The sequence below is a fragment of the Prionailurus viverrinus genome, chromosome A3, assembly GCF_022837055.1.
Source record: "Prionailurus viverrinus isolate Anna chromosome A3, UM_Priviv_1.0, whole genome shotgun sequence".
NCBI classification, from domain to species: Eukaryota; Metazoa; Chordata; class Mammalia; order Carnivora; family Felidae; genus Prionailurus; species Prionailurus viverrinus.
In genome coordinates this window covers 42075887-42100221 of record NC_062563.1, presented here as the reverse complement: position 1 = coordinate 42100221, position 24335 = coordinate 42075887, and the positions used below count along the sequence as shown (strand labels likewise).

The 24335-nt window shown below is 44.8% G+C and overlaps 1 protein-coding gene across 10 annotated transcripts in view; it reads left to right on the top strand.

Moving 5' to 3' along the window:
* Positions 1–2351: 2351 nt before the first annotated feature.
* KIF16B (kinesin family member 16B) overlaps positions 2352–24335 on the top strand; it is a 295283-nt gene continuing 273299 nt past the window's right edge. For all 10 annotated transcript variants that reach the window (XR_007150865.1, XM_047852576.1, XM_047852575.1 and 7 more), the window contains exon 1: positions 2352–2480. Coding sequence is in view for 9 of the 10 variants with exons in the window: in XM_047852576.1 (XP_047708532.1) it covers positions 2434–2480 (47 nt within the window). In the remaining variant the exon portion in view is untranslated. The remainder of the gene's footprint in view (positions 2481–24335) is intronic.

Here is a 24335-nt window from a genome sequence, read left to right as displayed (position 1 = left end):
TTTGTAGGGAGAGTGAACATTCTATTCTAGCGCTATCTCACTTTGAAATGAAGAAGCTAAAACTCAGGGAGTTTCAATCACTCACAACTATTTGGCAGTACAGAGATTGCTAAACATCAGAAAAAAAATAAATGAAGACTCAAATAAACTACATCAAAACAAGCAAAGTACCTCTTTTCCCACCTCCCCATTGTCCCTCTATGAGTTGAAGCTTCACTGCCACCTAGTCAAAACCTCTATGCCAGATGTGTGGGGTCTAGTGTGTCTGCGATGCTCTGTTTTGTGTCAAATGGCAAGGTCATGGGAGGTCAGGGGCTTATAGGCGTGTGTAGGCTGCTGAAAAGAAGCTAATGAACGAAATAATGAATTAAACCTCACCACTAAGCAACCAACCAACCAACCAACCAACCAATAAAACCCCAGGCACAGAAAATCGCTTTATGAGTAAGCTAGAGCTCCTCCTATAAAGTTCAATTCGTTGTCTTTAAGAATTGAGCTGGCATTGCCGGGGATGGGCCAGTCGGGTGTTCGGTGCGCCCAGACCCGGGAGCGTGGTCGCGAACAGGGGTGGCGGTGATTCGCTCCAGGGTCGGGCTGCACGCCCCCTGCCCACCCCAGCGAATTGAGCACGCGCTGTTTGTCCCCACTCAGCTCCCTTATAAGGCGGACCCCGCCCCTGCCCGGGGCGGCGGGGGCGGTGCGCCGGCTCCCTGGCCGCGCCTCCAAGCAGCCCGCCGCTACTGCGCATGTTTCGCGCGGCCCGGTCCAGCTTCCGGCGGTCCTTGTTTTCCTGCAGCCAGCAGTGGTGAAATCTGCACCCAGCTCTGCTTGCGCAAGTGGGAAAAACCCTGGGTTTTCAGGGCTCTGGGAAACAAATGGGATGCTGATTCCGGGCTAGCCGGGGGGCTCTAGGGAAGCAGAAGTAATGATTCCTTAATCTGAGTGGGTCACGTTTGCTGACATCATCTCACTTAATGCATTAATCAACTCCAGGGTGTTGTTTCCGATTTGCCTTCAGGCAAAAAGCCTCAGAGGTGCCTAGCAATGCAGACTGCAGGACGCCCAAGACTAGTGTAGGAGCTGGGGCTCAAATCTAGCAGCCCGGTGTCCACTCCCTAAGGCCTCTGTTACAGCTTGGCTTCCTGGACGAGCAGCCCCTCTTGCCTGGCCCTGGTCCCTTCATCTGAACAGAAAGCCACTGCTCCAGACACTCAGACACCCTGGGAGTGTGAAATACCCGCAGGGAGGGAGAGGGGTGAGGGCTGAGCTTCCCTTCTCAGCCCTAGGGGGACTCCAGAGCCTGGTGGATCTTGAGGACCTGATACAGTGGGCCTGCCAGATCCTGACCATCAGCTGCCCTAAGGGGCAGGAAGGGAGGGGTCCTGGAGCTGGGCTGGGGTGGGCTGAGCGGCTCTGAATGGGGCAGTAGGAGGAAGACAGAACTCAGGTCTTGGCTGTGGTCACAGGTGGCTTCCTGGGTGTGTGTGAAGGAATACGTGAATGCATAGCTGAATGAATGAATTTATATTCTTCGGGAGAGGGCAACGGGGAGAGGAGGACTCAGGAAAAAAGGCTGGGTCAGGCCTCACTTCTTATGCCCTAAGCTTTAAAGAGAGGGTCGTTTTCACGCCTATGTTATGATTAAAACAGAACTACTAAACTGTAACAAATGCAAAAAAGTCCAATGAAGATCTGATTTCAGTCAGTGTAGCCATTCTCGCCAGCAGTTTAAAAACATCTAGTACCCTTTTTATTTTCATTTCTCGTCATCCCTGAATTGAGCGGTCCAAAACACACCCCTTGGTTGGGTAGTCTTAGAGCAGCAGAGAAGTACCTAGTGGGACAACCCACAAACAAGCTATGATAATCTCTGCGCCTCAGATTCTTGTTCTGTAAATTGGATGAGCTAACTCTTGCACAATGGGGTAAGACCAGGTCTTGTTATGGGTTGACACACTGTTTTCGGTCATCTGAGCCCCAGGACTGAGGTCTTCGCTCTGGCCCTAAGTTACTGCGACGCCTTCCCTTTCTTCCTCCTCCCTAGGTTTTCAGGTGATAAGGCTGGGTTGTAGCTTTCCTGAAATCACTCCTCTCCGGTAACCCTGGGTGACTTACTGGCCACCGCCTGCTCGGAGGCTCTTCCTGACTAGGCGACCTTAGGTGGCCGTGCTCTGGCATCCCGACCCCGCCCCTCTTCGCCGCCCGGCCGCAGCCAAACCCCGGCGCGAGGATCACGCGGGCCGGAGTCGCTCTGGGCATGCTCAGTGGCCCGGCAGGTGGGGCCGCCGCGGGACGCCCGGTCCGGCCTGGAGCGGAGGGGCGGGGGTAGAGAGAGGGAAGTGGGCGGGAGCGGAGGGCAGAGTCGCTAGAGTAGCCGGCTGCTGTGGGGCGCTGGGCAGGTGGGAGCCCGCGTGGGCCAGGCCGGGATGAGCGATGGCATCGGTCAAGGTGGCCGTGAGGGTCCGGCCCATGAATCGCAGGTGAGTTGGGGGAGGCCTTAGGCGGCCCCCCGATGCGCCCCCACTCGGATGAGCCTCGTCTCCAAGTCCCTTCGAAGGGCAGCCTGGACCTAAGTATCACGGGACGGTCTGCGGCCCACTGCTCCCTGGCTGTGGCCTCTGGGGGCCTGGAGCACTTAATGCTTTGCTGTCCCTTTTACCCTGCCCTGTTGGGGACCCTGGGGGTACCTAGTTCACGAAGCCACGTAGAAGATTCCTGCCGTATTAACTTGTGGAGGTTTGCGTGCCGCCCCCCCCCCCCCCCCCAAGCGTCAAGGGATCACTTTCATGAAGGCGTAGCCTCCTTTGGGGGGAATATGAGAGTGGTTATGGGACACCTCAGCTGTCAGAGGAGCTCTCCTCAATTCTGTCAACTCAGAAGTTCTCTAGTAACAGTAATGTTACTGTTTAATTTCTCAGTGAGCGAGGATTTCGAGTCCCTGAATGTGAACCCTAACTTCTAATCAGTAACTTAGCAATTCTTAACTTCACGTTCAAGAGTGTATGGGAAACTTTAGCAAAGTTTTGACTTCAGAGGGGGAAAAAAATCAAGGACACTTAGGCACACGTGTTTGAAATCCTCTGGTGTTAACAGAGGGGAAGAGCTATAAACACATTTAGAATTTAATCTTGTATTTTTCAACAAAGTAATGCTTTTCAGAATGATTTGACTCTATTCACTGAAAAAACAATCTGTGCTTGCTTCTCAATGACCTCTTTATAATCAGTTTAGGAAGATGCTTTAGAAGAGTTTTTAAATTGGTTTAACTTTAAAGAATGAAGTAGACGTAAATGGTATGTGTCCTTCTGAATTGACAGGCCAAGTTCACACAAGGCCATTTGTTTTTATTGGCTTCTCAGTCAAGTTGTTGGACATTTGACTTACCATATGGCTTTTCCACTTTCTCATGTCAACTTGTGGAGGTAATTGTTTGGTGGTTCTGACAGCTGATTGGGGCATCAGAGGATCATAAAATCAAGTGATTGCCAGAATCTTCCTCGACTCACCCGAATCTCCCTTTTTCTCTTGGCAAATAGGGAATCATTCTGGGTTGTAGCTATTGTAAACCAGTGCTTTTGTCATTTTTAAGTTACTTGTAAAGCTTTTTAGGGAAGGAGTTTGACTTTTTTTGTAAGTCTGAAGAGAATATGGATGTTTTTCTGTGTATTCAGTCATACAGGACAGATTCTTAAGTCATTTAGACCCTTTAAAAAGATTTTTCTTTATTCTGGATTTACATGTATAAAGAAGTTCCTCTCACTCTTTGGAATAACATGAACACATGCTAGAAGATTGTATTGAGTAACTTTAGAAAGCACCTGCCAAATGCAAGGCACTGTCCTGAGTGCTATCTGGGGAACAAGGTGAATAAGGTGTTTTTTATTTTTTTAATAAGGTGAATGAGTTTGTTTTTTTAAAATTTTTTAATGTTTATTTTTGAGAGAGAGAGAGAGAGAGTATGAGTGGGGGAAGGGGCAGAGAGAGAGAGAGAGACAGAGAGAGAGACAGAGAGGGAGACACTGAATTTGAAGCAGGCTCCAGGCTCTGAGCTGTCAGCAAAGAGCCTGACAAGGGGCCCAAACTCATGAACTGCAAGATCATGACCTGAGCCAGTCAATCGCTTAACCGACTGAGCCACCCAGGTGCCCCTAAGGTGAATGAGGTTCGATGAATGTCTTCTTAAGAGCCTACTGTCTGATGGGGTAGGGACTACACCCTGGCAGGACTCTCCTAAAACATGGGGCTGGTTGGGAGGGATGGTGCAGGTGCAGTCCTTTGCCAGTGTAGGCCTGGAGCCAGTTACATGGAGTGGCTGCAGGAAACATCCAAAGTCATGTGATTTGAGGAGGTAGATTGAAGTGATGGTATTTATGCTTTCAGCAGAGAACTCTGGTGGTGGTATCAGGATTAGGGCAAGAGGTAAGGAAGTAGTGGTCTGAACCAAAGGCAGAAATGGGAAGGCTGGGTATGTACACCAAGACAGTTTACTGGCAGAATCGACAGGATTTGGCAGGTCCTTGGACAGGAAGGAGGAGGACGGGGAAGAACAGAGAACCGTTAACTGAAGTTTGATGGTCAAGGAGGTAGAAGAGGTTTGGGGAAGGTGTGTAATGAGGTTGGTATATAACCTTTTGGAAACGGGATGCAGTGTGTCAAGTACAAGCACCGTGTGGGCACAGAGTGAGTGCTGCCCTCGTGTTGACCCTGTTGTGTGGGAAGGGCATCTGTCTCTTTGGTGGCATTCGCTAGACTTTTAGAAACATGGGTTTATGTCTCAGGTGATTTGAAGACTGACATTTGGAAATCTTTTGCACATGGAGGACAATTTAAGAGTATTACAGTGAGATTTCTCAGGAGGAGAAAATCTTATCTTTATAAAGCATATATATATATATATATATATATATATGCACATATATATGCATGCATACACGTATATGCATGTACTTATGTGTGTATATCTACCTATCTATCTATAGATATATATATAGCAGGTTACAAAAATAATGTTACAGTAAGAAGAAAAGGATTGGATACTGGGATATGCTTTTCTTTAGGATTCTAGGGAGAAGATTGGCTTGCCCCTCATGAAGGAGAATTAGCATAGCAAATTGTCATAACAGAGAAAGGAGAAGTGTCTCTTGAAGGAGGTGATGGTTTTTGCTGTCAGATGTTGCCAAGATGGTGCCCTGAGGATGTGAGTAAGATGAGGTCCTTGGTCTTGGAGACAGGAGCCTTGGTAACCTTCCAAAAGGCAGTTTCAAGGAGAGACAATGATCCAGAAGTTGGACATGAAATGGAAAGAGATGGACAAATGGCCGACCAGAAGTGCTTGACCTAAACATGCAAATTATAATAGCAGTAAGAAACAATTGTTTAACAGTGAGCTTGGTGGACGTTAACTGAACATCAGGTGCTGGTGAAAGAGCGGTGATGAAATCATAAAGGGTCAAAACCCCTGAACACTTTCTTAGTGGGAATTTGACGGTAGCTATCAAGATTGGAATTTAATAAATACACTGATTGGACAGTTTCATTTATAAAGATTTTATTTTATGGATTATATTTCTGTCTACCAAGACGTATGTGTAAGGATGCGGGTAGGGATGTAGGTGCAGATGTAAAATTTTTGTTTTGTTAATCTTCAGAGGAGATTTAGGCAAAGAGGAAGCAATCGACAGAAAGCAAAGGCCTGAAGTTTTGGGAGGTGAGGATCGCTGTTGGAGCTTGGCTCTAAAAGGATGGAGGCATGGCAGGGGGATGCTGACTTTCTGAGCCAGGAGCCTTTGCAGTAACTAGTCCTTGCGAACAAGCACCCAGTGCTTGATTCAGGCTAAGATGCAGTGCCTTTGTTTTTACTACGGTGGGGCTTTGGTTATGTGGCAGAAGTAGTAGTTTCAGGTTTGAAAGAACTGTTATTTTGCATCACATAACAGCAGCTACTTTATGTGAGAGTTTGCTCTGTGGCAGTGGTACAAAATCTAATTTAATCTTTGTTACAGTCTTGGTAGGTACAGACTATTATTGTCATGCCATTGTACAGATTGGGAAACATAGTTAACTTGCTCGAAGTCAGTTTTCTTTTTCTTTTCTCTTCTCTTCTTTCTTTTAATATTTATTTAGTTTGAGAGGGACAGAGGGAGCGAAAGTGAGAGAGAGAATCCCAAGCAGACTCTGCGCTGTCAGTGCAAAGCTGAGGTGGGGCCTGAACTAATGAAATGTGAGATCATGACCTGAGCTGAAATCCAGAGTCTATGCTTCACTGACAGAGCCACCCAGGCACCCCGCCTGAAGTCAGTTTCCGAGGGCAGTCAGCCCTGTACTTTTTGCAAATGAGTAAAATGTTTGCAGAAACTTAATTTGTTCATTGCTTTTATGGGCAAAAGTTTAACATTTATGTATTGTCTTTTTATGCCTTATGTACGTATGTCTTATGCATGCCTTTTTCTTTGTGATATCTCCCATTGTTCTTAGGCCCGGCCTTTTCTTTTTTATTGGTTTCATGTTTTACAATTTTACAAGATACTTCTTTTCCCTTCTGAAGAGAAAAAAATAATGATTTGGTAACTAATTCGTTCATTTCCTTTTGTTTTCAGTTGTTTGCTTTTTTTTGCAGAAACACTACGTGATTCTTTTGCACCATCTATCCTGTCCCATTGATTTGCCAGTGTTGATGGGGCTGGGGTCTGAGGGCAGACTGCGTGGGTCCCAGTTTTGGCTGTCATTTACAAGCTGGGTAAATTTGAGCAAGACACTTAATTGTTTTAAACCTCAGTTTTCGCAACTGTGAAATGGTGATTGTAATTGTACATGCCTTATAGATTGTGAGGCAAGGTCTTTTTTATGTATTTTGTTACTGTGATTGACAAGATGACACATTTGAAATTGAAGTTCTGTAAATACGTAAAAGATTCGTGAGGTGTTACATGCAGTTCCCTCATATTTTCTGTCCTGTCCTATTTTATTCTATTGTCTTGTTAAAAAGAATGCTATTTCTAGATCCACTAGATTGACTTCCAAGATCTATTAATGAGTTGCAGTTGGCAGCCTGAAAAACAACCGTCGTGGGGTTCAAATGAGATCATGCATGTGGATAAAGCCCTCCACACAGTGCCTGGCATGCAGCAAGGGCTCTGTAAGGATCAGTTATTGTTATTGCTGTTGTTTTCACATTTTAATGATGGCAACTTTAATAGTAAGTTTTTGAAAATTTTTTTGCTAAAAAAATATTTGCGAGTGCTGGCAACAGGCCAAGTGATAGCTTTTTAACGTGCTTTCTTATCTAATGAGGCAAGACCCCCCTCAGTCCTTCCCTTTTCTGACTGTTCTTAGCTTTCTTTCCGGATTAGCCTCTCAGGTGGACCCTACAGTCATGTCTATCAAATTAAAAAGAGAAGAAGAAAAACTGTCAGTGGTATTTTGGGATTGACAGCTTTAGGGTGTACTAAAGTCTTATTTTACGAGTGTCAGGGTGGTCTCTTGGATCTGTGATGAAGACAACAGATGGCTCGGGTGTTAAGGGTGGGAGACATCTGTCAAGACGCTGCCATGTATCAGGCATCATGCTCATTTCTTTACCTTGGCAACTTCCTTTCCTGCTCCCACCAACTGAGTGACTGAGGGCTTGATTATGCCCATTTTACAGAGGGGAAACTGAGACCCTTGGATAATAGCCACTGGGGTCTGGATTTGTGCCAAGTCTACCTTCCTGTCATTTCTGAAGCTCCTCCATTATACAGACACTGAGATGAGCAGAGGGCAGGGGACAGCCAGGCAGGTAGGAACGAGTACAGTTACAAGGGGTTTTAGACCAACCGAAGCTTCTTGTAAGAATCAGTTGACAGGTAGGTAGACAGGGTGTTGTGAGGACTTTCCTTTGTTAAGCTTGGGCTTTTATCCTTTTATGCTCCAGTTTGCTGGCGGGTACGTGGCTGTGGGCCGCATGGGGCTATTTCAGTTAACATCAAGGGAGATTTCAGTTGTAGTTGCTCACTGGCGCCAGTCACATTCCAAACACTCAGTAGCCCACGTATTCAACAGTGCAGACATAGAGCATGCCCATCATCGTGGAAAGTTCTCTCCGGCGGTAAGACTGAGCTGGCTTGAGTCCCAGATTTGCCGCTTCTTAGCTTCCTGCCTTGGCGCGTAAGTGCTCTGTGGTTCAGTGTCTTCAAGTATAAAATGGAGATCTCCACAGGACCCACCTTGTGGGCTGAGATGGTGCCTGAGTGCGCTAACACTTGCTAATGCTGCTGGGCCCCAGAGCAAGGGCTCTGTAAATCTTGGCTATTATTTTTAGGCATTGGGGGCTACTGATGGTTTTAAAACAGGGTTGTCATTTGCCATTTTATATTTTCAGAAGTTTCATCTAATAGCAGTGTGGAGAACTGCTACCAGGACCAGCAACAATGAGCTTTTATTTAGTATTTGCCAAGTGCTGTGCTAAGTGCCTCTTATGCACTAGTATTATCCCGTTGGCTTTCCTATCGTACTCTGGGATGCAAGACCCGGGGCCTAAATGTCTGTGTGAGTGGGCAGAGGCCAGTGCAGGAAGACCATAAAAACTGAAACATGACCCATGACGATGTGATTCTGGACTAGATTGGAGTCTTAAGAGGTGTTGAAATTCAACCAAGTAAATTCAAAAATCTAATAGGCTTTATTAAGCAATTCGTGAATCAGGCAGCATCCCTGTCTAGCGAATTGTAAGGAGCTCCAAGGAGTTGTACAAAATGGAAGGTTTTTATAGGAAGGAGGATGGGGTGAGAATTTATTAGCAGAAGAAAATATTGTTTCAGGCAAGGTCACCTTCCCTGAGGGAGAACAAAGAGTCTTATTAGGTGGATCACTGTGTCTTCCTACCTCCATGGTGCTGACCAGAGAATTGTTGGCCGACTATGTTCCTGGGAGAGGTTGAAAGTACAGTTAGGTTTGATATTAAGCCCCACTTTGGTGACTTGGCCTAGCATAAGTAACTCCCATTTTGGCCTGCGGTTTTCTTTTAACATAGGAAGGGGCACAGTCGAAGGATATAACTTGCAAGCAAAATCCTGAAGAAGGTTTTAGCATATTTTCTGACTGTGAAAATAATATACGCTTATAAAACAATGCATGCTCTGAAGACAAGTATGTCAAAGAAATCGAATTGAAGATAGCTCATAACTCCATGATCCAGGGATAGCTACGTGTAAACTTGATGCATTGGAATCCAGCCTTTTTTTCCTTGTGTAGCAACACAATGTGTACACTGTTTTATACCCTACTGTTTACATATGTAAGAGACACCCTGAAGACCAATCAGCAGTACACAGAGAGGCAAGAATCAAAGATGACTGAGTGGTTTGGGATATAAGTGGGAGAATGACTCCCCCGCAAAGTTAGGCTGCCAAGGTGAGCTGGTTGGGGTGGAGGGGCATGATGATGAGTTGAGTTGGCTCTGGATGCTGGTGGGGGATCCAGGCGGTAGGGACTCAGGTGAAGTATCAGCCCTGCGGTGTGCATTTGGATGTGGGTTCCTTGAAGGTGACGGTGGATGTGGTGGAAGTGAGCTTTGTTTCCAAGGAGAACGATAGTAAAGAAGGAAGGGTTGGTAGCAGAACAGTGTAACTGGCTGTGTGACACTTGCTCTTTAAGACTCAGTTCTCTTTTTGTAGGACATTGATTCTCAGGGTGGGCCAGGGACAGCTGGGAATCACTGAGATTCTTTTAGGAAGTTGCCAAAGTCAGAACTACTTTTGCAGTAATACTAAGATAGTTGCTCTTTTCACCCTTCTCTCATGGGGAAGTGGCGGAGTTTTCCAGGAGCACCGTGATGGACCGTGATGTCGTGGCTCTGTGTGCCATTCTATGTTTTAGAAATTTCTCAGTTTTAATTTCTTATATGGTAACTGTCAGTAAGTAGTACTGCTGTTCTGCTTCTGTGAGGCACATGGCCAGACTTGGGCCCCAGCCCTCACCTGGGCACCACAAACCTGGGCGAGGCAAAGGAGAGGTGTGGTGTGTTTGTTTTTGTTTTAAAGAAGTGGAACAGAAAACAGGGAGGTAGGGGTGGGAGAAAGAAGGCTGTGGGGGGAGGCAAGGGAGGGAGGTAGGGATGGCTAGAGGTTTCTCTCACGGGGTGTGGGGCAGCTGTGATGCTCCGGGTGAGTGAGGTTCCCCAGGGAGGGTCGTGCTGTCACTGACTCACGGGATTGGGAGCACATGGAGGTTTTATCCCTTCTTTTAGATGGACTTGGCAAGTAACGTGAAGCGAGTGACTGGTGTTTTCTCATATACAAAATTTAAAAATATCTTAATGTGTATAATGCACTTAAATAAGCTATGAGTACTAGTGGTTTAAAAATGCTCTTTAGTGACCCAGAGTATTAAATAAGCATGATTTGGTATTAACTTTTTCTTTGTTTTATTCATGGAGGCTGTGGGTGAGAGATCCAGAGTGTGTTTGTCTTTCTGTCTGTGTGTCAGAGGTTATTGAGAAATGTCCAGCTGTATAATACATAGCGCTTTGGTGTGAGGTTGATTCATTTTATACATCCTCATTTCATGGTTAATTTTCTAAATTGTTTCAATAGCTTTTGCTGTTTTTGCGTGTTCTACAAGTGGGAAGCCGTCTTGCTGAAGCTTGTTTTGGGAAGGAAAACGTTCTAGTCCCACCTACGCCTGGGGGAGGATGTGTTAGTGCCTTATAATTCCCAACCCCTTCCCCAGGACTGAGAGCCTCTGGTTTGTTTTGGTGGCCTGACTACATTCCGTCCGGCTCCAGTTGCAGAGACAGTCCAGGAAAAAGTCCTTCATGGGAAGGCGGGCATGGTTCCCTTGGATTCAGCCTGCCAATTCCCATCAAGCTCAGAGGAGGTTCCCGCCAGCAGGACCTGGAAGCTTCCCCTCACTGTCCGGGGCTCTGGGCTGAGTGCTTGTTTCCTGCTCTATTTCCAAATACATTCATTATTCATTGTTGCTGCTTAGTAGGGGAGAAATAACTACGTCTGTCATCAGCATAGACACTTTGAGCAAATTTCAGTGGGATATGTAGAATTTAAAGTCAGTTGAGAAAGAGCTTTCGCTAACGGTGCTGATCAGTGATTTTTGTCATCGATTACTATTGCCAGCGGCTCATTCATTTACTAGGAACTCTGCTAAGGCTTGTGTGGTTGCTATCTAATTTAATTCCTAGCAACAGCCCTATAGGGGTGAATACTGTTATCTCCATTTTATAGATGAGGAAACTGGGGATCAGAGAAAGATCGGGTCCTGGCCCCAGTTTTATCACATTACACTGGTTTTCTGGCTTCATAGCATTTACATTATCTGAGTGTATGTATGTGTGCATATGAATGTATTTTTGTGTGTTTGCTTTTTTATCATGTTCTTGCATAAATTCTGTGAGAGCCAGTAGCCTGGTCAGTCTTACTCATGGATGTTTCTCTGAAGCCTAGAACTGTGCCTGGCAGAGAAGGGTACTCAGAAAATATTGCATTAATTACTGCCACCTCCCTTGCTCCCTGTTTCCCCTATCTTTCAGTCTGTGGATGCTTATAAGGAATCAGGAACCCCTAGCCCAGCACCTGTTACAAGAAATCAGGAACTCCTAGCTCAGCACCTGTTTTAAGGAATCAGGAACCCCTAACCCAGCATCTGTGGGATGTCTCGCACTGCTCTGTGTGAGGAGGATAAGGGAACTTCGATGATCTTCCTGTTGGATATTAGGAGGACAAGAGAAGTAGAAGAGGGCTGAGGAGGAGCCTGGGTGAAGAATAACAGCTTTGGAGCTTTCCCTGCATATTAAGTTAATTATACACAAATTGCACATCGAATACTCATTATGTTTATCTCTTAAGGTTAGAGAATTGGAGATAAAACACTTACTGTGTTTAAATGATACATAGTTTATGGGACAAAACACTCATGTGCCTTTTTTCAGGAAAAGGTTTTGTGTTTTTTGTTTGTTTTTGTTTTTTTAGCTTTTTATCTTGAAATAATTTTGGAATTCCAACCTTCCCTAATATTCATGTCTTACATAACTGGGGTACAACATCAAACCAAGAAATTATCTGTATAAGACTATTAATGAGACTATAGTTTTAACTGACCTTTCTCTGTTCCAGCAACCAGTGCAGGACCCCACCTCACACTTTGTTGCCATGTCTCCTTAATCTCTTCTGGTCTGTGACAGTTCCTCAATTTCAAAAGAGTGCCAGTCAGTTAGCCTGTGGAATGGCCCTCAGTTTGGGTTTCTCTGATGTTTAATCATGATTGAATTGAAGAGACAGTGTTGTTGAGAACACCACATAAGTAATATTCTGCTCTTCATTTCACATCATGCCAGGGTATGTGGTGTTAGTCTGTCGTCTTAGTGGTGATGTTGACCTTGATCACTGGTTAACGTGATGTCTGCTGGTGGTGTCTGTGGTTGATAAATATCTGAGGGAGATACTTTGTGGGGAAAAGTTTTTTTTTAATTTTTTTTTTTTTTTTTTTTTAATTTTTTTAACGTTTATTTTTGAGACAGAGAGAGACAGAGCATGAACGGGGGAGGGTCAGAGAGAGGGAGACACAGAATCTGAAACAGGCTCCAGGCTCTGAGCTGTCAGCACAGAGCCCGACGCGGGGCTCGAACTCACGGACCGCGAGATCATGACCTGAGCCGAAGTCGGACGCTTAACCGACCGAGCCACCCAGGCGCCCCTTTAATTTTTTTTTTTTAATTTTAGAGAGAGAGAGAGTGCCGGGGGGGGGGGGCAGGGTAGGGGGTAGGGTCAGAGGAAGAGGGAGACTGAGAATCCTAAGCAGCTTCCACACAGGGCTGGATCTCCTGACCCAGATATCATGACCTGAGCCGAAATCAAGAGTCATGCTTAACCAACCGAGCCACTCAGGTGCCCCTGCAGGAAAAGTTTTAAATTTCAGTTTTATAACACTGTTTTTATCTCCATGGGAACACATTTCAGATGTTCTAATAAAAGTTATTGTGAATATAAGATTCATTTAAAATATCCCCCCTACCCAACCTTGTGAAAAAGGATTCATCATACTTAAAATGAAGGACATTTGTGTTTTGGAAGGCTGATGATGATTGTACAGGACTGTATACTTCTGACATCTGCAGTAAGACACGTATTAGCTCACCACATGCTGATGTGTTCTATTCTCTACTGTTTCATTAAAAAAAAAAAAAAGATAGTTGTTACCCGCTAAATTGATTTTAAGATCTGCAGTTTGGAAAACACTAGTGTAGTGGATTTATTGTCCAGAACAGAAATTGGTAAAATCTGATTTTGTTTTTTTTTCCCGAGAGAACATCAAAGTTAGGATTGTGTTAGATTGAAAGTCAATCCTGTTTCCTCTAAGACGCTGGAGGGCTCATGATCCCAAGAGGATAAATCAAGCTTAGAAGGAGATTTTTCAACTTTTAAGAGGCTAGGATTCTGAACCTACCATGCGATGTCTACTCTCAGGATCTTGCTTCTTGAGCCCTCATGGCCTCATGGTCTTTCACCAGGTTACACCTGCTGATTCTTATTTTCAGGGTTTTATTAACAGAGTCTAAGCCATCACAGTGATTCTGCTTGGAAATTCTGCTTAGGGCAGAGGTAAATCACTCTGTGAGCTCCCTCTTAGTGGGACTTAAAGTTCCCTAGAAAGGTTTTAAGAAAAATAATTCAAGGTGATGGAGACTAGCTCAAAAGTGAGAACAATTGCAGAGATGAAGCTTTTAAAAACAGATTTTGGTCTCTTCTTTTTCCTTAAGTTTTCCTGTGAGCTGTCTCTACTTGATCAGATTGAAAGGCAATTGTGAGAAAAATGTCACCAGTCCTGGGCTGGGACTCACATTGATGATCCAAATAAGGTGCTTTTCTTTTCTTCTTTCTCTTCTTTGTTTTGAGGTGGGGTTATGCCTTACCTGCTGAGCATCCTGGAAGTATTGGGCAAGCACTCTGCCCTGTCTAAAATGCTGAGTTGGTCTCTTGCTTGAACACTCCTTGCTAGGAACCAGCACAACAGTGTACTTCCCATTCCCCCCCAACTCCCCCAGGTGCAGGTGGTGTAGTCCTTCTTTTCTTCATTTTATTTTAATATATAAAAACTTTTCATTTTGAAACACTTACAAAAAGTTGCAGAGTAGGGCAGAGTTTTCACATGGCTTTTGCCCAACTTCCCTAAGTATTATAATCTTAGACAACTATAATTAAAAACCAGCATAGTAACACTGATACAGTACTATTCACAATAGTGAATCTTAATCTGACTTATTCACATTTCCCAAATTTCCCCAATAGTGTCTTTCTTCAGGTCTAAAATCCAGTCCAAGATCGCACAATGAGTTTAGTTGTCTTGTAAAACATCTTAATTAAGCTCTTTTTGTTCTTAGGGCCAACTTTGTCTTTCCTGATATGATACTAAGGGTAAGAATAGATAACATTTCCCCTAGAACAACTCTCTTTGAAAGATTGAGGAATTATGCCTCCTGGCATCCTTTTTTGGATTATAGACAGACACTTTGAGCTGTTAAGACCTTGGTTGGATTAATTGTTCCACATGTCAAATGGAAAAGACACATGGGGACCTTTCATCCTTGATGGGGTGGAAAGGTTTGGAATTTGGAGTGAGTTTGGGGGAAGGCAGGTCTTAGTGATGTGTCAAGAATTTTTTTTTTTTTAAGTTCATTTATTTTGAGAGAGAGAGAGAGAGAAAACATGCATGAACATGCACAAGCAAGTGGGTCAGGGCCAGAGAGAGAGAGAATCACAAGCAGGATCTGTGCTGTCAGCACAGAGCCTGACGTGGGGCTCGATCACATGAACCAAAAGATCATGACCTGAGCTGAAAACAAGAGTCAGATGCTTAACCGACTGAGCCACCCAGGCACCCCTCAAGGATCAGTTTTAGACATAATTAGTTAAATTTGTAGTACAGGGGCTACAAACTCAATGCCTACATGGGACCAGATAGGCCTTCCACAGTCCACATTACAAACTCTGAGTCGGGGAGGTAATCGTGTGTGGAGGGGCACTTGCTAGTTTCTCTAGTAAACTTCCCCCCATGTTTTAAGGACTTCACACTAAAGTTACCAACACCGTTTATCTGTTGCTCACATAAGCAGATCACTGTGTGTAGTTCCCAGTCAGCTGGTGCTCCTGGAGCCTCTACTCTCTGGGCCTCACCATCCTCTCTCTCCAGCTAGTGGAAGGCGAGTGGAGGGTAGGGCATGTTTTAAGGACTTCACACTAAAGTTACCAACACCGTTTATCTGTTGCTCACGTAAGCAGATCACTGTGTGTAGTTCCCAGTCAGCTGGTGCTCCTGGAGCCTCTACTCTCTGGGGCCTCACCATCCTCTCTCTCCAGCTAGTGGAAGGCAAGTGGAGGGTAGGGAGGTGCACCCACCTCCGTGGTGTGGAAGAGACATGTCACTAGTGCTCACCTCCCATTGGCTACATGGCCACACCTGGCTGCAGGGAAAGCTGGAAACCGTAGTTATTTTACTGGCTGGGACACCACTTCCTGGAGATAATTCTGTACTGTAAAGGGGAAGCTATCTAGTTCTGCACACTGTGTCTCGAGAGGCAACTCCATCTGTTCCAGCCAGTGATACCATCAAGGACCTTTGCACTTACCTTTCCATGTGGTACAGGTGTGGAAACCCAGATGTCCACATGTCCTGTTTCTTCCTTCTTAGTTAGATGTCACCTCCTCAGTTGTCTCATTGAAAATATCATCTCCCATGCCTGGTATTTCCTATCTCCCTTCTCAATTTTTTATTTTCCTTATCACTCTTATCACAATTTGGACTACTGTGTATTTTCCTTTTTTAGTGGTTTATTGTCAGAGTTACTCTATGAGGACCGGGGCCATTCCTGTCTTGTTCTTGGATATCTTTCTTGTACTTGACATGTGTTCAAGTATTGAATAAAATGGGAACACGGACTGTTGAAATCCTCAAAATTTCAAATGTTGGCTAGGGTTATAGCTAAAACAAACAAGCAAACCATGTCTATGGGTGTGATCCTGGCTGCTAGCCTGGGCCTTGGGTGGAGAGCCAGGTGCCAGGGGCTGGGGCTGGAAGACATGGGTTTGTTTTCCAGGTCTGCCACTTGCTCATTGTGTGAGTTTGGGTGTGTCATTTTACTTCTCTGGGTTTCAGAGCCTTCTTCTACAATGTGAGACTAATAGTCCTCCCCACCTGCCCACCCCCACCCCCCACTTGCTGAATTATTGGACTTACTGTGTATCGAACTGTGCCAGACCCTGTGCTGGTTGCTGGGGGAATGAATGCTGAGTGAGGTGACCCCAGGAAGCTTCCAGGGAGAGGGGAGGTTTGATCTGGACTTCACACAGTGAAGTGGGAAAGAGTCATAGCAGAGTAAAGATATTTTAGTCATTAAGTACTTATTGAGCAGCTGTGTGTGCAGGGTGCTTTTTAAAGTTTGGAGATTCTTTGCTGAACAGGATGATAAAGTTGCTGCCCCCAGAGAGCTTATATTCTAGTATACTACTGTCGAATAGAAAGGCAGTGTCCCCCACATATGTAATTTAAAATTTTCTGGTAGTCACATTAAAAAAAATAAAAATAAATGGGTTAAATTAACTTTATCAATCTAATTTAACCTATTATATTCAGAATGTCATTTCAATATGAAATCAGTAGAGTAAGTATTAATGAGATATTTTACATCCCTTTTTTGTACTGTCTCGGAAGTGTGGCATGTTTGTTATACTTACAGCACAACTAACCACGTTTCAAGTGCTCAGTAGCCACATGTGGCCAGTCACTGCCATATTGGACAGCACAGGTCTGGGAAGTAAACAGATCATATGTAATGGCAGGTAGTTAAAAGTTCTATAGGGGCGCCTGGGTGGCGCAGTCGGTTAAGCGTCCGACTTCAGCCAGGTCACGATCTCGCGGTCCGTGAGTTCGAGCCCCGCGTCAGGCTCTGGGCTGATGGCTCGGAGCCTGGAGCCTGTTTCCGATTCTGTGTCTCCCTCTCTCTCTGCCCCTCCCCCATTCATGCTCTGTCTCTCTCTGTCCCAAAAATAAATAAAAACTTTGGAAAAAAAAAAAAGTTCTATAAAGAAAATAAAGCAGGGTAAAAGGATAGCTAACCATACCAGGGGTCAGGAAGGGACTTTCTGGGTAGATAAAAGAAGGTGATGAACTATGGGGATATCTAAGAAGAATCCTCTAGGCAGAAGGAATAGCAAGTACGAAGGCCCTATGGCAAGAACATGCCTGGAATATGCACTGGATACTGGAAGCCATGTGGGAGGAAGTGTGATGCATCATGTGGAGCTCAGGAAACCATGGTAAGGTTGTAGGCTTATTGTGAGTGTGGTTAGGGCCATGGCAAGAGTGAGAGAATGGGAGTGACCTGATCTGACTTCACTTGTCCAAAGGTCACTTGGGCCACTGGTAGAGAATGGACTGTAAGGGGACAAGAATAGAAATGGGATGATTTGAGCAAGAGGTGTGGGTGTATATGATTATGATCATTCATACAGTCTTTCATCCTGCAAACATTCATTGGCCGCCTACGAAGTGCTGAGCATTATAGTTAGGCACTGGGGATACCAATGGGCATGATCTATGTTCTCAGGAAGCTCAGGCTAACAAATGAGTGGCTGGTTCAGAGTGGCAAGCTTGAGTAGAGGGGCAGGCAGAGAACAAAGGGAGCCATTCTGTTGAGTAGGCAGGTGTGGTGATTTCTGGCTGTCCTATTTCTTTGCATGACCGATCACCAGGCTGGTGTCAGGCTAAAATAACTTGAGCTTAGGTGACCTGTAAGACCCTCGTAGCACTGAGGTCAGCAGCCTATATTCTGTTGACTGTTGGGCAGCCGCTGAAGATGAGTTCAGGGAGGTGTGGGGTCACACTCAGCCTGTGATGCAGGTAGTGGACCAGTTCTGGAAACAGGAGGATGGTGAGAAGGGAAGATGGGACACTGCAAAGGCAGGCTTTTGTCCCCAAGGGAAGCTTATTTCCAGTGGTAATGGTAACTTAGCCTACACTTTCTACTAACCAGTGGTTTTCAGATTTTCTGCTCTTTCTAATGACCAATAAATTAATTAAAGGATCAGCGGAAAGACTTCACTCCTCCCTGCCTGGAACATAAGTGCTTGTGGAACTGGTTTGATTATAATTTGATCTTGGCTGGAATTCCTCCCTCCTTTGATTTTGAAGAGTCGGAGGATTTTGTGGTTGTTTCTTTTTGCTGCCTTTCCCCTTTTCCCTTTTTTTCTGCTCTGACTTTTGAGAGAGAGCTATTGCTAATCAGTCCTAGATACATCGGATTTATTTTCTGTACCATCTTTCTTAGCCTTTGGAGCACGTTTGTAGTTCTTGATTTGCTATTTCCGATTCATTTATTCATTCCTTCATTCAGCAGACATGGAGTGCTTTCTGCATACGGGAAACGACTTTCTTTGTGTGTGAGCTTTTCCTTGGAAGGATACCTTTGGACTGTTTACTGATTACATTAGCGAGGCAGAGATTTCACTGTCCTGTAATCCCAGTCTTTCACACAGTACTTAGTACAGTGAAGGTGTGATAGAGGCATGGATATGGAAGAGCAGGTAAATTAGATGCTTCTTGTATCCTGGCTGTAGAGTGCTTGCATGGAATAGGCATAATCAGTGCTATTATAATTTTGTCTTGTACTTTTTAGGATTTCACGTGGATATTGTGATGGCAAAGCACAATCTGACATAACTCAGTAATAAATGGACAAAGTCTACTAGTCACCAAGTATTTGGTTTTACTATATAGATAATAAAATACCTTAGGTATTTGGAGACAGGAAGATAGTGTGAGCTCAAGTCTATAGGTAAGGAGTTATGGCAGGAGTTGAACATTGTGGTCTGACTAGGCTTAGCTTGGTGAAAAGCAGAGGTTTTCATGGTGACCTTGACATTTTGTCTAGCTACTGAGCTTTTATTGAGCCCTTTTCTTTGGTCAGAGACGATCGAGGCCATAGTCCCTACTCTCTAGTAGCTCGTGACCTAGTGGAAGTGACAGGAACAAAGGGAGCTTCAGAAGACCCCTAGGTAATGATGGTGTATTCGAGACATGATGTATGAGGGTGGGGGTGTTGAGTGGCGCCCCTTCTAGGGATGGGAAGAACATTCCAGAGGAGGATACCATGAAAGGGTATGTGTCAGGCCATGTGCTAGACCAGTGATTCTCAAACATTTTTGGCTTTGGGGATTTCTGCAGTCTTAAAAATTTTTGAGGACCCCAAAGAGCTTTTGTTTTTGTGGGCTACATAAGTCTATTATTTACCACATTAGGAATTAAAACAGAAAAATTTAAAACATAGGAGTATGTAAGCACACATTCCTTTAGTCGTCAGAACGATTCATCACACACATTGCAGCCCCTGGAAAACTCCACTGTGCACTTGGGAGAGAATGAGAGTGAAAAAGACAAATAATGTCGTGGTATAATTATGAATATAGTTGGCCTTCTAAACCCCGTCCCCCCCACAGTCATTAACAACCACAAGGCAGCTGCTGGGTTGCATGTTGGGGATGTAGTGGTGCATAAGCCAGGCACTGTCCTGGTCTTTGTTGGACTAGGTCCTGTGGTACTATGTACGGAAGCTTGTGGTGAGAGCTGGGGTCTAATTCAGACTTGGGGCATCAGGGAAGGTGCTTAGGGGAGAAACATCTAGCTAGATCGGAAGTGGGCGTTGGCCAGGGACAAGTATAGCAGATGGAGGGAACAACGTGGAAGGCCCAGAGACCTCATTTGAGGAGCTGAAGGAACTTCCAATGGCTGTGTGTTAATAATGCATTTGCTAGAACAATACCAGCAGTTTGCTTTCTCTGTGCAGCTTCAGTGTGATGTGATTTTATCCACTTGTTTGTTTTCAGAGGCACACATGGCTGTTCTTAAGTCCCTTCCCTATGTGGCTTGTAGGCAGCTAAGGGCCTTGTTTCTTGGCACTTGTGTTGGAGAGCTTCCTGTTTCAAGTGCTGAACTGGGTTTGTCAAGCTTTGAAAATGCAAATGGAGCAGAGCCATGAAACGTGAGGGGGCTCAGTGTGCAGAAGAATGGAGACTGAATTAAAAAGCATAATTAATCATAAAAGAACAGAAAGGCGACACTTGAGAGTTGAGGACTTGAGTGAAACAGAAATGGAACTGCTCGTTTGATGTCATCGTGTGATCGCAAGATGAGGCCTCGGTCTCAGACAGTGAGTGCCATTGCATTGTGTGCTAGCTCTCGCCCCTCCTCCCCTCCTCCTTTGAAATGAGGTCCAAATTAGAGATGCCAGTATTAACGCCAGGTGCAACTAGAGACTTCCTTTGCCCTCATATAGTTGTTGTAGGAGGGGCCTGCTTTATTGTGCATTTACTGTTTGGTCAGCTGAGCCCCAGAAATGAGGACAGACCTGTTTTGCTTTCTGCCTGTTTGATTGCAAAGAACATCATGATATCAGAGGACTTTCTTACTTCAGGGCCTTCTGGCTTGATGACAAGGTTATTTCTTTCATTTCTGCGTAAATTGTGGTAGTGTATTCAGTTTCAAGGAATCTGGGATGAGTTCTTGAGTCTTAAGAACCAGCTAATGCTGCCCCAGCAGTACAGCTCTGGGGAAAGACAGCTTCACTCTTCAAAAGGGGCACACCTCGAGGGTATCAGGACATGAAAATACTGGCAGAGAGTCAGAAGGATTGAAAATTAAAGAGGTGCAGCCTATGCTAAAAAGATAGAAGCTATTCCTCACTGGTAGTTTAAGAAATCCTAAAGATGTTAGAAAACCTGAACAGATCACACCTTATTTGCTCCAGGCTGGGTTAAGTCATGTTTTATTTTGTTAAAAGTCAGCTTCATTGGTTTCATCACATCAGCCAGCATTGTCCTTGGCTCTCTGTCCCTCGAGGTGCCATGGGGAGAAGATAATAGAATCCAACAGAAAGTTTGAGAAGCCACAATCAAATTCTTTAGATTTGCTGCCAGTAGGTCATTTAAAAAGGTTTTTTTGCCATTAGAGGCATAACCTGCTCTCTGAAGTCTCCCAAGTTTTCTATGGGGTCTCAACTCCCGTGTCTGGGGAACTGGCGGAGAGCTGGTGACCTGTGTGGGCTGCGGGGGTAAGCCAACATCACCTTCCTTTCTGCTGTTCTGTGGAGTATGGTCATAGGAGTGCCATTGTATTTCAGGAATAACAAGAATATTCACATAAGATCTTCTGATTTTTTAAAGTACTGACAATTAATTAAAGATATTTTAGAATACAGAGTACACTAGTCCTAGCCTTCGGATGCCACTGAAAAATATCTGGCATAGAATGAATGTTTAAAACTTCTCCCCTACATCAAAATAAAATGCTTCTGCACAGCAAAGGAAACAACCAACAAAACTAAAAGACAGCTTACCAGATGGGAGAAGATATTTACAAATGACACATTTGGTAAAGGGTTAGTATCCCAAGTATGTAAAGAACTTATATAACTGAACATCAAAAAAACATAGTCCAATTAAAAAATGGGCAGAAGACATGAACAGACATTTCTCCAAAGAAGACATCGAGATGGACAACAGATAGATGAAAAGATACTCAACATTGCTTATCATCATGGAAAGGCAAATCAGAACCACAGTGAGATATCATATTATATCTGTCAGAATGGCTAATATCCAAAAGACAAGATACAACAAGTGTTGTTGAGGATGTGGGAAAAAAGGAACCCTCATACACTGTTGGCGAGTGAAAATTGGTGCAGCCACTGTGGAAAACAGTGTGGAGCTTCCTCAAAAAATTAAAAATAGAGGGGTGCCTGGGTAGCTCAGTCAGTTGAGCGTTTGACTTCAGCTCAGGTCATGATCTCATGGTTCGTGGGTTTGAGCCCCGCATCAGGCTCTGTGCTGACAGCTCAGAGCCTGGAGCCTGCTTCGGATTCTGTGTCTCCCTCTCTCTCTGCACCTCCCCTGCTCATACTGTGTCCCTCTCTGTCTCAAAGATAAACATTAAGAAAAATTAAGAATAGAAACACCACTTGATCCATTAATTCCACTACTGGGTATTTATCCAAAGAAAATGAAAACACTATTCAAAAAGAAACATGGACCCCTGTGTTTATTGCAGTGTTATTTACAATAGCCAAGATACGGAAGCAGCCCAAGTGTCCATGGATAGACGAATGGACAAAGAAGATGTGGTACACACACACCCACACCCTTACACACGTAGTGGAGTATTACTCATCCATAAAAAAGAATGAAATCTTGCCATTTGCAACAGCATGGATGCATCTAGAGAGTATAATGCTAAGTGGAATAAGTCAGAGAAAGACAAATACCATATGATCACACCCATGTGGAATTTAAAAAACAAAACAAATGAACAAAAAAAAGACAAAAAGCATACTTTTTTTTTTTTTTTAAGTTTAGTTATGTTTGAGAGAGAGAGAGAATCCCAAGCAGGCTCCACACTGTCAGCACAGGGCCTGATGCAGGGCTCAATCCCATGGCCCATGAGATCATGACCTGAGCCGAGATCAAGAGTCAGATGCTTAACTGACTGAGCCACCCATACATCCCCCCAAAACAGACTCTTTAACTATAGAGAAAAAATTGATGGTTGCCAGAGGGGAGTTGGGTGGGGGATGGGTGAAACAGGTGAATGGGATTAAGAGTACACTTACCATGATGAGCATTGGGTGATATATAGAAATGTTGAATCACTGTGTTGTACAACTGAAACTAATACAGCATTGTATGTTAATTATACTGGAATTAAAAAAAAAATCTTTCTCTTTTATTTGCAACTCTTCAGACCATTTCCCCTTACTACTTTTCTGCATTACCGGTGTTTTCAATATTTGGTGGTGGGGGGGGAGTTGTCATCTTTGAGTGCTCCTGGCTTGTCTCACTGTTGTGTCACAAGCATCTTTGAATTCTACTGAATGCTGAAAGATGCTGGTCCTTTCCGTGTTTCTGTGAAGACCAGGAAAGAGGTGTCATGGTTGGGGAGGGGGCTCCTGGAAGAGGCAGCCCTAAAGTAGCTTCTGTGAACAGTGCTGGTAATGCTGAGGACAGCAATTGGGTCTGCATAAGCCCGTCCTTCACTGCGTGCTTCGACTCTGTCCTCTGAATCCCGTAGTCTTCTCTAGGGCAGGTAGGGCAGGCAGGACTCATCCCTGTATTATGGACGGGTAGGCAGGCTTGGTCAGCAACACATTGGTCAGTTAGAGCTGCGGAATGTGAACCTGGCTCTTTGGACCCTGAAATTCTGGGCTACGTTGCTCTGACTGTGGCAGACTGCATGCCTGAGCCTGAAGGCCTTTTCTTCTTTGTTGAGAATTTTGGTGGCCTGCTTGATATTTTCCCACCTCTGTCATCTGGTTTCATACAAGGTCTGTGGTCATGGTGCGTTTTCTCCTTTGGGCTTTGCTAATGACATTGTGGGGGAAGCCCAGCTTGCCCTTCTGAGACCTTTAATGGGGGAAGTAGAAAAACCAGGAGTTTAGGATGCTGGCCTCACATCTCAGCCGATGGCTTCCCACCCCAGAGAGTGGATTTAACTCGTAGGGGGTGCAGCTGGGCATCAGGAATTTTAAAGTCCCTGGGAAATTGCTGTGTGCAGCAGAGCTGGAGGACTCCTGAGTTGGGAGACAGCTGGAATGTGATTACTGGTAACGCTCCAGCTCCTGGACACCCCGCATGATGTCAGAGTGCTCTCCATTGATGCCTCATGTTTTCCAGGTGATGACGAAATGAAAATCGGCTTGAGTGTAGAGCGTGGCTTCTTCCTCTGTTCTGTTTCTCTGCTATTGTGCTTTGTTTTTGTTTTTGTTTTTTTTTTTTAATGTTTATTTATTTTTGAGACAGAGACAGAGCATGAACAAGGGAGGGGCAGAGAGAGAGGGAGACACAGAATCTGAAATGGGCTCCAGGCTCTGAGCTGTCAGCACAGAGCCCGACACGGGGCTCGAATTCATGGACTGCGAGATCATGGCCTGAGCCGAAGTTGGACGCTTAACCGACTGAACCACCCAGGCGCCCCTCTGCTGTTGTGCTTTGTATCACTAGTCAGAAACTGCAGATGGGGCGTAGCATACTCCGTGTCTGACCAGTGTGGTCTGAAAAGCAGTGAGAGCCAGGGCAGGCAGGGAGCAGCTCTTCACCAAGCCTGGCTGTGTTTAGGCACCAAGGAAGGTGGTGTGACTCAGTTTTGTTCCAAGAATAGCCTGGAAAGGGTCTGATGACCTACCCCCTTGTCTCCTAGTATACAAAATGTGGGTGTTCCTTTAGGCAATGATTGGGTTTCCCTTTTGGACTGACTGCATTTCACTTACCATGTCAACCATATCAGATCTTTCCTTGGTCTGGCCTCCC